The sequence below is a fragment of the Octopus sinensis genome, linkage group LG10, assembly GCF_006345805.1.
Source record: "Octopus sinensis linkage group LG10, ASM634580v1, whole genome shotgun sequence".
In the NCBI taxonomy this organism is placed as follows: Eukaryota; Metazoa; Mollusca; class Cephalopoda; order Octopoda; family Octopodidae; genus Octopus; species Octopus sinensis.
The window spans coordinates 23,116,451-23,130,077 of record NC_043006.1 but is presented as its reverse complement, the minus strand read 5'-3'; the positions used below and the strand labels follow the sequence as shown (position 1 = coordinate 23,130,077).

The 13,627-nt window shown below is 37.6% G+C and overlaps 1 protein-coding gene across 1 annotated transcript in view; it reads left to right on the top strand.

The window, feature by feature from the left end:
• LOC115216588 (protein Wnt-4-like) overlaps positions 1-13,366 on the top strand; it is a 105,288-nt gene extending 91,922 nt beyond the window's left edge. The window contains exon 3 of the mRNA XM_036506347.1: positions 12,672-13,366. Coding sequence (XP_036362240.1) covers positions 12,672-13,139 — 468 coding nt within the window. The 3' untranslated portion in view covers positions 13,140-13,366. The remainder of the gene's footprint in view (positions 1-12,671) is intronic.
• The last annotated feature ends 261 nt before the right edge of the window (positions 13,367-13,627 follow it).

Below are 13,627 nucleotides of genomic sequence, written 5' to 3'. Positions count from 1 at the left end.
GAGTTTGTGTCAATCTCATCAATGGCTAGTGTGATATCATCTTCTTCGATGTTGATGTACTCAATTTTTGTCTCTTTGGCCGCTGGTAAAGTGGCAAAGAATTCTTCTGGGTTGTTTACTTGCCTGTGTCCTAGAGGTGTAGTGAACACACTTTGGAACTGTTCGTTCAGTATTTCACTTATCCTCGTGGGATTTCCTGTGAGAGAGCCATCTTTTTGGAAGAGAGGTCCTATTCTCTGGTGCACTGTGGCTGTCTCTTTGGCAAACTTAAAGAAAGCTTTAGGGTTTGATTTTATATTTTCTATTACCCAAGCTTCTTTATCTGCTCTCTCCTTTTCATGGGACTGATGTAGACTTTTCTCAGTTTCCATTAGCATTCTTTCGAGCCGAGACTTCTCACCACTTTTGGTGTGCTTGCTCAGGCGGTTTGCAATCTTTGTCCGTCGTCTCATAAGAATCCTCCTTTCTCTAGGGATCCTGTTTTTGTTCTTGTGTGTGCTGGCCCTGCACATTGGGACATATTTGTCACATATGGCTTGTATTATGGACATGAAGTGTTTGTGTTTCATGTTTATGTCCGGTGTGGAGAGACATTCAGGCCAATCCTGTTTGAGGATCTCTTTCTCAATCGACTTCCAGTTGGCTTTATGAAAGTTTAAGTTGGAGAGATGGTGGGTGCTTCGTATAGGCTGTGTGTCTGCGGGGGCTTTTGTTCCATACATAGACAGCTCTATTATGTTGTGATCCGAGATCATTGTCGGCATCACATTAACATTATGGATAATATCCATATTGTTTGTGAAGCAGAGATCCAGTATATTATCTGCCCTTGTTGGTTGCAGAACTATTTGCTCCATGAAAGAGGCATTTGTGAGATGGAGCAGGGACTCCACCTGTGCCTGCTGATGGTGTGTCATCCCTGGGAGCATCTGTCCCCCAGGCCATTCCACATTGGGGAGGTTAAAGTCACCCATGAAGAATACACTGTTGTGCTGTTCAAGGTTGGTGAGGACTTCTCCTATTTTTGTTAGGCAGTCTTCAAACATGCCTGAGTGTTTTGGGGCATCTGGTGGGCGATATGTAGTGCATATGACGATATTCAGTTGTCTTATGTGTACAATTTGAGTTTCACATACTGAGTTTGAATATGACAGCAGGACCTGGGGCGTGAGGTCATCTCGGATGTACATTGCAACTCCACCATGGCTCCTCCCTTTTCTATCTGTGCGTATGACTGCATATTGCGGCATGTGTATTTCTGCATCACCTATATCGGGTTCAAGATGCGTTTCTGTGAGTGCCATGCATATAGCTTGATTGCATGTCACAAGGTCTCTCAGGAATGAAATTTTCTTTTTACAGTTTCCGCGCAGCAGCCCTCCTACATTCAGTAGAAATATTTTTGTGGTGTGTGTGTTGGTGTTGGTGTCTGTGGTGGCCATCCTGCATCTGTTGGAGGTGGCCTTATGTGGTGGTAGTTCCAGCTTTGTGCTTGTAGCCAGGTCAGCTGCTGAACAATTTTTTGTGCCATGCACAAAAAAGACTGCTGTTCAGCTGCCGCCCTTCTCACATCTGGGTGAAGCTGGCCACCTGTTGGGTTTCCGCGCACCACATCTGCATACCGTCTTTCAGTAGTGGTCAGTGCGCTTTTTTCCCTTCTTTTAACTTTTGTTTTTGTTTTTGTTCTCCCTGAGGGAGGGACCTCTGTCTCGCGTCCGTGCGGTTTTGGTAGGGCCTCCGATGTGCAAAGCGACAGTTGCACCTTCAACGCCGTACCAGCAGTCCCCCCTCAGGTAGAATTTGCAGGTGTTTCTTTCCCTGCCCTTACAGTTTTTGCTGGGGTCCCTCTGCTTTCTCTGGACAGGGCTTCCTTTAGCCTTGATTCTGTCACCCTTTACCTCCTGCTTCCCATCAATTCCAGGGTGCCTTTCCTTTCTTGCGGCCATCGCACCTCTTTGGTCTTCAGTTGTGGTGTTGGAAGCTGGACATGTGTCATCGTTTCCCTGTGTTCCAGGCTTCTCCATTTGGCTCTGGATGCTTTCCTCATCCTTTTGGCCCTCCCTGCTGCCGTCACCTCCCAGGATGATGTCCAGGGTGTCCACATGTTGCCTGATTAGAGCATACGAACGGATAACTTCTCTCTTCTTTCGCTCTATCTGGGCGGTGGTTCTCGAAAAATTGTTGCTTTTCAGCGCCGCAGCAATAATGTCGTTCGGCGAGTCGTCCTCAGCGATCCTCCAAGCGCGGACGAACAATTGCACCACTCTCGCAGACCAGTTTCTTGCCATTTTCTTCTAGTGAAATATAGGAACAGAGAGAGAGCGATAGAGAAGGAGAGATATGGAGAGGGAGAAGAGAAAGGAGAAAAGCCAGGGGGGGATAGAGAGAGACGAGGGGATTGTCCTGAGAGAGAGAGAAAGAGAGAGAGAAAATAAGAGGAAAAAAGAGAAAGGTGAAAGAATGGCAGGTCAGCAGGGGGAGAGTGAGCGGGATAGAGGTGTAGGTTGTAGTAGAAAGGGACAGGGTGGAAAAGAGAGACAAGAGGGTGGGCCCTAGGGGGAGCAGGGAGAAGAAAGGCGGAGAGATAAAATGGAGAGGAAGGAGAGAGAAAATGGAGAGGGAGAGAGAGAGAGGGCAGGATAGAGGTACCAGGGAGTGAAGTAAAGGGACAGAGAGGGTGGTGTGGAGGAAGGAGACAGAGAGAGGAAAAAAGAGACAGGGGGTGGTGAGCCTTAGAGGGAACAGGGAGAGGAAAGGTAGGAAGAAAAAAGGGGAAGAGGAAGAGAGGGGGCGCAACAGAGTGTAGTAAAGGGACAGGGAGGGTGGTGTGTAGAGAAAGAAATAAGGGGACAGAAGGGGAAGAGGAAAAGGGGTTTGACCTGTGAAGGAGCGGAGAGGAAAGAGGCAGAGAGAGGGAGGGGGAGTAACAGAGAGAGAGAATGAGTGAAGTTGAGGAACTGAGAGAGGGGGTGAGGTGAGAGAAAGTTGATCTGAGAGAGATGCAGAAAGAGAAACGATTGCAGAGGGAGAGAGAGGGAGGAGGGAGAGTGAGAGCGGAAATAGAGGTCTGGTGGATGGGGAGACAGATAAGGTATAAACTGTATGAGAGAGATAGAAATAGAAATGTAAGAAAGAGAGAGGAGAGATTATAAAGATAGAATAGCGCGTATTTTTATATCTTTTTAATTATTATTTTCTGTTTGAAAGAACACTAATGATAACAATAATAAAAATGTATGAGAGAGATAGAAATAGAAATAATGTAAGAAGAGAAAGAGAGAGTGCGTGGCAGGCACGGAGGACGAAATTATAAAGATTATAAAGATAGAATACGCGTATTTTTTATTTTTATATCTTTTTTTTTTTTTTTTTTAAATTATTTCTGTTTGAAAGAACACTAATGATAACAAAATAAATAATATCTTCCTTACCTTACCGGCTGAGAGAGTACTTACGTGATTCCTTTTTATAAGAAAGGAAGATAGATAGACAAGACAGACCTTTTATATTCCCCAAGCGCACTTTGTAAACAAAAGGGATTTGAGTTTCGATTTAGCACATGCAACAGTTTGACGATACTTTCTGTATTTTCCTAAGCGATTTGGTATTAAGCAGCAAATTTTTCAGAGGCTTTTTTCAGGACACGCAGATATACATCAAAAACGAAAATATCCATCTCAAAAATACTGTGTCTTGTTGATTCACAGACGAAGAATAAATTCACTTCGATTTCGGGAAGTAACACACGTGCGTTTTAACACGTGTATTCGCGAGTATGTTCTAGTTGAAATACTATATCAAAAGCGAAAATATTCTTCTCAAATACAGTGACTTGTTGTACTATCACTTATATTCGCTTTGCAGACAATTTCGCTTCTGATAACATCGATCTCTGGAAGGACTTCTTTAATATTTAGGAGAGACACGTTAACACACTTGTTGTAGTTCAGCGCCATTATGTATATATATGTTTGTATATATATATATGTATATACTATATATGTGTGTGTATATAATATATATAATAATATATATAATATATAATATATATATTATATATAATATATATATAATATATATATAATATATAAAATATATATATATATATAATATATATATATAACTTATATATACATATGTATGCTATTATTTATGTATACGTAAGTATATATGTATTCTTGTACTTACGTGCGTATGCATGTAGTGTATGTATGTATGTATGTATGTATGTATATATGTATGTATGTATGTATGTATGTATGTATGCATGTATGTATGTATGTATCCACTGGAAAAGGAAATGGAATGCCTGTTAACGATACTTGTCTACCGCCATCGGTATCAGCTGCAAAATTAATCAACACAATACTCATTGTTGTGCTTGTGTCATTTTTTTTTCTTAAACTAAACCGTCTGTGTTCGTATTTAACCCTATTTCAAACTTAGGCTGATCAAATCGGTCGGTTTACATTTATCAACACGACATTACCACACACCAAAAATAAGGTAACGCTTTTTCTAGATTTCTGTGTCGTTGTTTGTGAAAGCCTCGTTCGAGAACTCCCCATAGAGTCAACACAAAATATGCTGAAATGGACCCGTATGATATCAGAATGCTATATGTTTTTGGTGGAAGAGAATTAATCCCAAACTTTCTTTTAGTACATTGTTAAAAATAACATCCTCTTCGAAATATCCTCCTCCCCCTTCTTCTTGTGGTTATTATTATTATTATTATATTATATTATTATTATTATTATTATTATTATTATTATTATTATTATTATTATTAAGGCGGCGAGCTGGCAGAATCGTTAGCATGCCGGGCGAAATGCTTAGTGGTATATCGTCTGCCGCTACGTTCTGAGTTCAAATTTCGCCGAGGTCGACTTTGCCTTTCATCCTTTCGGGGTCGAGTAAATAAGTACCTGTTACACACTGGGTTCGATATAATCGACTTAATGCGTTTGTCTGTACTTGTTTGTTCTCTCTGTGCTTACTTAGCTCCTTGTGGGTAGTAAAAAAAATAGAAATTGGTATATCGTCTGCCGCTACGTTCTGGGTTCAAATTCCGCCGAGGTCGACTTTGCTTTCATCTTTTCGGGGTCGATAAACTAAGTACCAGTTGTGTACTGAGGTCGATCTAATCGATTATCCTCCTCCCCTAATTTCAGGTCTTGTGCCTAATGTAGAAAGGATTATTATTATTATTATTATTATTATTATATTATTATTATTATTATTATTATTATTATTATTATTATGATAGACGTCGCACAGAATACAATATCGTGAGGTTGTTGATTTTGTGCCAAAATGTTAAAAAATCTTTGTTATTGTTATTATTATTAAGATGTCTCGTAGCATCCAACATTTGTCGGCGATTGAAGATATTGTGTCTACCAGGGGTTTGTACTGTTTGGCAAGTCGCAACAAGCACCTCGGACAGACAGTACTTTAAGCAATATACGTGCAGTTCCAAGTAATGCCGGCTTTTGCAATACATCTAGATTGTAGGGTATTTCTAAGGTTTTCAAATGTTCTTTCAGATTGGGTGGTATTGAACCCAATGTTCCGATGACAATAGGGATAAACTTTATGTTTGACTCTCGTAGCTGCCACATCTTATGTGTTTATCTGCATCACCATCTCTATATATGTGTAGTGTAAATACATGCATGTATGTATATATATATATATATGTATATGAAAGAATGGAGTTGAACGATATATATATCCTTTATTCTCGACATATGTTTCGAAGGCTGCATATTCGAAACATATGTCGAGAATAAAGGATATATATATCGTTCAACTCCATTCTTTCATATACTTATAATTTTAAAATAAACATAAAAATTTCCGCACGAAGACACGTAGTCTATGCCCTAGGGACGTAGCTTCAACCGTGTTCTTTCTGATGTGAATTTGCTACCCAGGTATCGGTTATCTTTCGAATTATCCTCAATAAGATAATTCATTCAATTGCTCAAATATATATGTATGTATATATCACCGTGACCGACCAGGCTATCAGATGTTGCAACACATCGCTGGTCACAATGCGCTTCGCATTGTTTTAGCCTTCAAATGACGCCAATCCGCTGGCTAAGCGAGAAGGCCGACAGAAGAAAGAGTGGGAAAAAGTTGTGGCAAAAGAGTACAGCAGGGATCGCCACCACCCATTTCTTCCCTCGAAAAGCAAATTAAATAAAATTTGAGATTTTTTTGCGGAGGGGTAAAAATGGTAACAAATTATATATATGTGTATATATATATATATATTATATATATATAATATATAATATATATATATATATAATATATATATATATATTATATATATATATATATATATTATATATATACATATATATATATGTATATATATATACATATATATATGTATATATATATATATATATATATATATATATATGTATATATATATATATATATATATATATATATATATTTATGCAAATCTATAATGGCTCGTTAGGTGAGCATGACCATTGCTGACAGGTAAGTTCAAGATATCCGATTGAGTAGAGTACCAGTTTACACCTTCACCTAGTGGGATGCCTTAACAAAGACCGGGGACCCTTCACTCCAACTGAGTTTACTAGGTCCTCGTGCACCAATCCGAGTATTTCTAGGTTCCGTTGCTCATAAGCTAGTTAACCCATATGTGACACCCTGACAGGTGCTATTACTCAGGGCCAGAGCTTTTCTGGAGACAATACCGGCTGAGAGGTGATTCCACATTCCTGAAAACCCTGAAAATCCTGAATCAAATTCAGTTTTATGCACACACACACACACACACACACACACACATATATATATATACTTCCATATATATTTATAGTGGAGGCGCAATGGTCCAGTGGTTAGGGCAGCGGACTCGCGGTCATAGGATCGCGGTTTCGATTCCCAGACCGGGCGTTGTGAGTGTTTGTTGAGCGAAAACACCTAAAAGCTCCACGAGGCTCCGGTAGGAGATGGTGGTGAACCCTGCTGTACTCTTTCACCACAACTTTCTCTCACTCTTACTTCCTGTTTCTGTTGTGTCTGTATTTCAAGGGGCCGGCCTTGTCACTCTCTGTGCCACGCTGAATCTCCCCGAGAACTACGTTAAGGGTGCACGTGTCTGTGGAGTGCTCAGCCACTTACACGTTAATTTCACGAGCAGGCTGTTCCGTTGATTCGGATCAACCGGAACCCTCGTCGTCGTAACCGACGGAGTAATTCCTATATATTTATACATGCATACTTACAAACATATACATTCTACATAGATATACACATACTGTGTTATACTGATGCTGAAAATAATTCACAAACTCTTATCCATAGTTTCACGTAACCGATCATCAGACAGTCGTATTTTGCTCAATACTATACTCTAAATATGTGTACAAATGTACATTTTTTCTCCACTAGTTTTGCAACTACGTGCTCGTGTGTGTGTGAGCGTGTGTGTGTGTGTGTGTGTGTGTGTGCGTGTAAAGACAACAGGACTGCACTCTTCGAAGATACACGAACCAATACAAAACAACGCTGAAAGCCGCTGGACTTGAGCCTAAATCGTTTGAAACACAAGCCTGTGATTGTGCCAAGCTGCAGTGTTCCATCACCATAGAAACCAAAACCTTCAAAGCCACCAGAAGAAAAAAGGAAGAAATTAAAGGACAGAGGAGAAAAGCTCGACAAAATCAAATTCGTCCTTCACTAACATTATCATGTCTGTTCCTTCTCGGGCCACGTCTGGCTCATAAGGGCCGGTTTCCCGGTTTCCTTGGCGTATAGGTTCCCCACCTGGACTGGACGCCGGTCCGTCGCTGGTGAGCTGCAAGATGCAGGAGGAAAGAGTGAGAGAAAGTTGTGGCGAAATAGTCAGCAGAAGTTCGCTATTACCTTCTGCCGGAGCCGCGTGGAGCTTAGGTGTTTCACTCATAAACACACACATCACCCGGTCTGAGATTCGAACCCGCGATCCCTCGACCGCGAGTCCGCCGCTTTAACCACTAGGCCATGTGCCTCCACTAACATTATCATGCAGTCAACGCCATCGACTCTTCTATGAAAAAGTTGGTCTACAGAGTCATCAACGTCGTCATCATAAATGAAGCGTTCAGCAAAGAAAATAAATACTCGGATACGATATATATATATATATATATATATATATATATATATATATATATATATATATATATATATATAAATAAGTAAATCGAACCGGTGAGTGTATTAAGTAACAAGGCACTAAAAGAGAATGACTCTCCCCAGACACAATAATATATATATATACACACACATACATACATACATACATACATACATACATACATACATACATACATACGTATGTGCCGAAATATTTACCAACGAACAGGGAGAATACATAACACCTCTACTTTACTAATACCCCATCAGAAAAGGAAAAAAAATTAATCACCTCAGTACATTATCACATTTTCAATGGAAGTTTTAGTAAGAAGGGCAGCTAAATCTTGCAAGAAAAACCACCTCCGCCACTTGGCCTCTCTCTGAATTCGACACTGGCTATAAACTTCAATGAAACCGATGACTGATATGAAGGTTTCAAATGACATGAAAGTAATTTTCTTTTAAAAGTATGAAGAATAATATTGCAGGTGTATTTATTGATGGCTGAGTTAATGATTTGTAAATTAATACGGTTTCATAAGGTTCCGTTGTCACTATCTGTAGCAGTGTTTCTTAATATTTTTATATATTTTTTCTGTTTTGGGCCTACATTCTCTTAGATTATCCAAATAAACTTGTACTCCATCATGAAAGGACAGAGAACATGCATGCATACATACATACATACATACATACATACATACATACATACATACATACATACATACATACATACATATACATACATACATACACACTTGCGTGCATGGATTCATACATACATATATATATATATATATATATAATATATATATATATATATTATATATATATATATATATATATATATATATATTACTGAGGTGGGCACCGTCAATCAAAAAGTTAACTTCGTTAATCGTTAATCCGTTAACGTTAACTTGTATTGAGAAAGGCATATTTACAGTTTAATATCCCACCGAAATTCTTGATGCATCTTCCTTGTTTGATTTGTTACTAAAATTATCCCAGATGGCAACCGACAAAAATTTTACTACTTTTCAAGATGATGTACATTAATTTGAATTAATTAAAATACAAGTATAATCGGTACAAGATTTTATTCTTTTGGTAAATATTTCGTACCTCGGTGTGGATTACCTTTTTTCCACGGTTGTTTTCGGGTGCATTCAACTTATCTGACCTCCAAGCCCACTTTTTTCCGGAAGAGAAAGGTGGGAGGGATGGTGTAGCCCTCGAAGTTTCCCACCAAGGGAGTTTTGTTTCGCGGGTCTTTTTTTCTTTTCCAGGTTATTTTGCACGCTTTCAACGAATGTGACATCGAAATCACGCGTAAACGGTACCTTTTTCCAGAAAAGGAAAGATTTGGCTACTATTCCTAGCATTCCCTGTTACCACGTAACAGCTATTTGCGTTCACACCGAAATATTTACCAGCCTTTTTCCTTCCATTTATTTTTTCCACTTTATGGAAGTCAATATTTGCTCTGTTGACATCCATCTCAGTTAATTTTGCTTTTCTCCTAGTTCTGTGCTTTGTGGAAGAAAAGCCCTGACATTGACTCAAAGCTACGAGAATTCACTAACGTGATTTGTTTATTTTTTAACAGATTTCGTAGAGGAATTAGATACAACGGGTTTTGGCCGATTTAAACACTAAAGGATTAAAACTATAAAATCAGTTTTTCGGCCTTTTCGAGGGCTTTAGAACCCAATAACTATGGCTTTTTAGAGTTTTTTCGCTTTAGAGTTGAAAAATACTAATTTTATAGTTTTAAATTTTAGAGAGCCTAAAAAATGGATTTTTAAGCGTGTGCATGTATTTTGTGTTGTTTGAAAGATTTGTATGTGTGCAGGTAGGGAGATTCTAGGTGTGACAAAATTGTCTGGTGTAATGTTCGAGTGTTATTATGTACTTCATAAATTCATTGTTTTTATTGTAATAATAATAATGGTTTCCAGCATAAAACCGAATATCACTGAAATTCCCTGCCCGTGTTTCCACTCATTCATCTACAGAAGTTGAAACGAGAACTCAATCGAATCGAATTCACAAAATGTGGAAGTTGTGGCCTATACAAGATATAAGCACCGCCCCTCTTTGACTAGAGTAAAAAATAAATTGACATACGATTCATGTTTTTGTGGATACCAATAACGAAGTAGCAACAACAATTATATCGCCACTCACCCTAACATACTTGACATACAGCTGTAGTTGAAGCAGTATTAGTAGCAACAGTAGTAGCAGAAGCAAAAGTAATCGAGACCTACACCAACTTTACTGCACCAAAGATGACTGAATTTCTATTATAAAACTATCAATCAATGCAACCAAATTAAATAAGTTTCATTAAAACCTAAAACTGTATCACTTTCAAAACTTGTTTTAAGCATCTTTTTCCCCTTCTATCTAAATTAATCCGCTTTAAAAAGTCACTTTTTATAACTTTGGAGCTGCAAATCTCAGTAGAGATAAATACCCTGTTTCTTTTTCTTGTTTCTGTTTTTTCTTTTTATACTTTTTTTGTTTACCTTTTCAAAACAGTGACAAAAGCTTTATAATTACGATTAATAAAATATATTTCATGTAGTTCTATTAAGAAGAAAATTAATAGGCTGGTCAACGCTGAAGTCTAGAGGGTTAGGATCTTTTCGGTTTGAACGGCAGTTTTTTAAAATAATTTCCACGTAACTAAACACTTTTAAACTTCGTATACTGGTAGAATGTGTTTATAAAGCATCTTTTTCTCTTGGCTTCATTGAGAAAATTCTATAGTTTGTAAGATATTTGTTGTTTTTTTCTTTAATTTCTGCAATTTCAACCAATCAATGACGTCTATTGAGGTGAAAACATTCTGTGCCGTATGAATATGTCCTTCGTTTAAGAAACAGATTGGGTTTATTTACATTTCTGAAGAAAAAAAAGACACCCTTCCCCCCACCTCTAACCCTAACCCTAACCCTAACTAACCCTAACCCTAAAACAGATTGAAATGCAATAGATCGATACTAGGGTCATAATTATGGGTGACAATTTCATATGACACCGCTAGAAAAACTGCCGTTCAAACCGAAAAGATCCGAGGGTTAATTTAATCCGTAAATTTATGCAGAGTGATCGTAAATTTAAGCATGATTCGTTAATTTATAGCCTATACAGAGCAATTCGTTAGTTTATGCAGAGTGATCGTTAATTTATGCAGAATAATCATTAATTTATGGAAAGTGATCTTAATTTAGGTAGAGTGATCGTTAATTTATGAACAGTAATTGCTTTGGACAGATTTTTACGATAATTGTTTATCTCTTTAAATTCACTAGAAAACCGATAAATTATCTGAAAGATACATAAACAAGATATACTTTCAAGTCTCCAATAATAAAGAACCTAGAAGACGGCGAGCTGGCAGAAACGTTAGCACGCCGGGCGAAATTCGTAGCCGTATTTCGTCTGTCGTTACGTTCCGAGTTCAAATTCCGCCGAGGTCGACTTTGCCTTTCGGGGTCAATAAATTAAGTACCAGTTACACACTGGGGTCGATATAATCGACTTAATCCGTTTGTCTGTCCTTGTTTGTCCCCTCTGTGTTTAGCCCCTTGGGGGTAGTAAAAAAATAAATGATAAAAAGCCTAAGACACGCTATTTCATTCAACCATGTTCGATAATTACTTTAATTCATTATTGAATTTAGTCTTATGTATACACCACCGTGACATATCAACAGATAACTTTTACATAAATTAATGGCGAACATTTTTCTCCATGCATAGACTTCACTTTGAAGTACTCAAGAAACCTAAGGCGGTAGAATAATGTAGAAGTAAGAATCAAAGTTAGACAAATCAAGTTCACATATACATTTATTCAGCCCCAGACTCAACATGCATGAATTTCTCTAAAAATATGTGTCTTCTACTATAGCCTCGGGCTGACCAAAGCCTTGTGAGTGGAATTGGTAGACGGAAACTGAAAGAAGCCCGTCGTATATATGTATATATATATATATATATATATATATATATATATATATATATATGTAAGTGTGTTTGCTTGTGTGTCTGTGTTTGTCCCCCAGCATTGCTTGACAACCGATGCTGGTGTGTTTATGTCCCCGTCACTTAGCGGTTCGGCAAAACAGACCGATAGAATTGGTACTGGGCTTACAAAGAATAAGTGCCGGGTTCGAGTTGCTCGATTAAAGGCGGTGCTCCAGCATGGCCGCGGTCAAATGACTGAAACAAATAAAAGAGTAAAAGAGTATATAAAAATATATAGAGTAATTATGCTGACTAGAGCTTTAACAAAGTCAGTGAGTGACATTCTTTAGACTACGACTTTTGGCTTTTTTCCCCTTTTTGTAGAAACTGCTATTGTATAGCTTCGACGACAATAAAAATCTAAATCGAGAATTTTATTACTAAATTAATTTGTATTTTGTATTACTGTGTAAAAATATGAAACTAATACCTTTTTTTTTATTTTATGTTTTATAGGCAATTGAGAACCATATGAAAATCCAGTGTAAATGTCACGGAGTATCTGGAACATGTGAAATGCGAACTTGCTGGCGAGCGATACGCTCGTTTCGTGAAGTTGGAGAGATAATAAAAGAGAAATTCGACGGAGCCACAGAAGTTCGTAAGAAGAACAAAGGAACTAAGAAATTATTAGTTCCAATGAATCCAAAGTTCAAACCTCACACACAAGAAGATTTAGTTTACTTGATTGTATCACCGGATTTCTGTGAACCCCTCCCTAAGGTCGGTATTCCAGGCACGCACGGCCGGTTATGCAACTTAACTTCGAAAGCAATTGACGGTTGTGATCTACTGTGTTGTGGCCGTGGTTACAGAACTATACAGAGGATTTCCGATGAGCGATGCAATTGCAAGTTTAACTGGTGCTGTGTCGTAAAATGCTTAACTTGTTCAGTCGTAATACACGAATTTTATTGCTTATGAAAGAAGAAAAAAACATGCAATGGTACCTTACGCCAATGACTTTTAAAATATAGACAGTAGGTATAACAGATGGAGACTGAAATCTGTTTAAAACCATTTTCATACAATTGTAATATAAACACATCAGTTTTTATAACATTTTATAACAACAGCGTCAATATAAGCTGTGACATTTGAATAGTTATTTATTTATCGTGGAAATTAACTGCAAATATATACAGAAAGCATCTCGTTTTAGTGTATATATATATATATAATATATATATATATATATATATATATATATATATATATATTTGCGTACATATATATTTACATACATATTGTATTTATGTATATATGTGTGTGTGTATATATATATATGTATGTATGTATATATATATATGCACATGCACACATATATGTGTATATATATATGCACTCATATGGTACAATTCCAAATGATTTTTTTTTATGCGAAAATACCTTTTTCTCTTGTACAACTGATT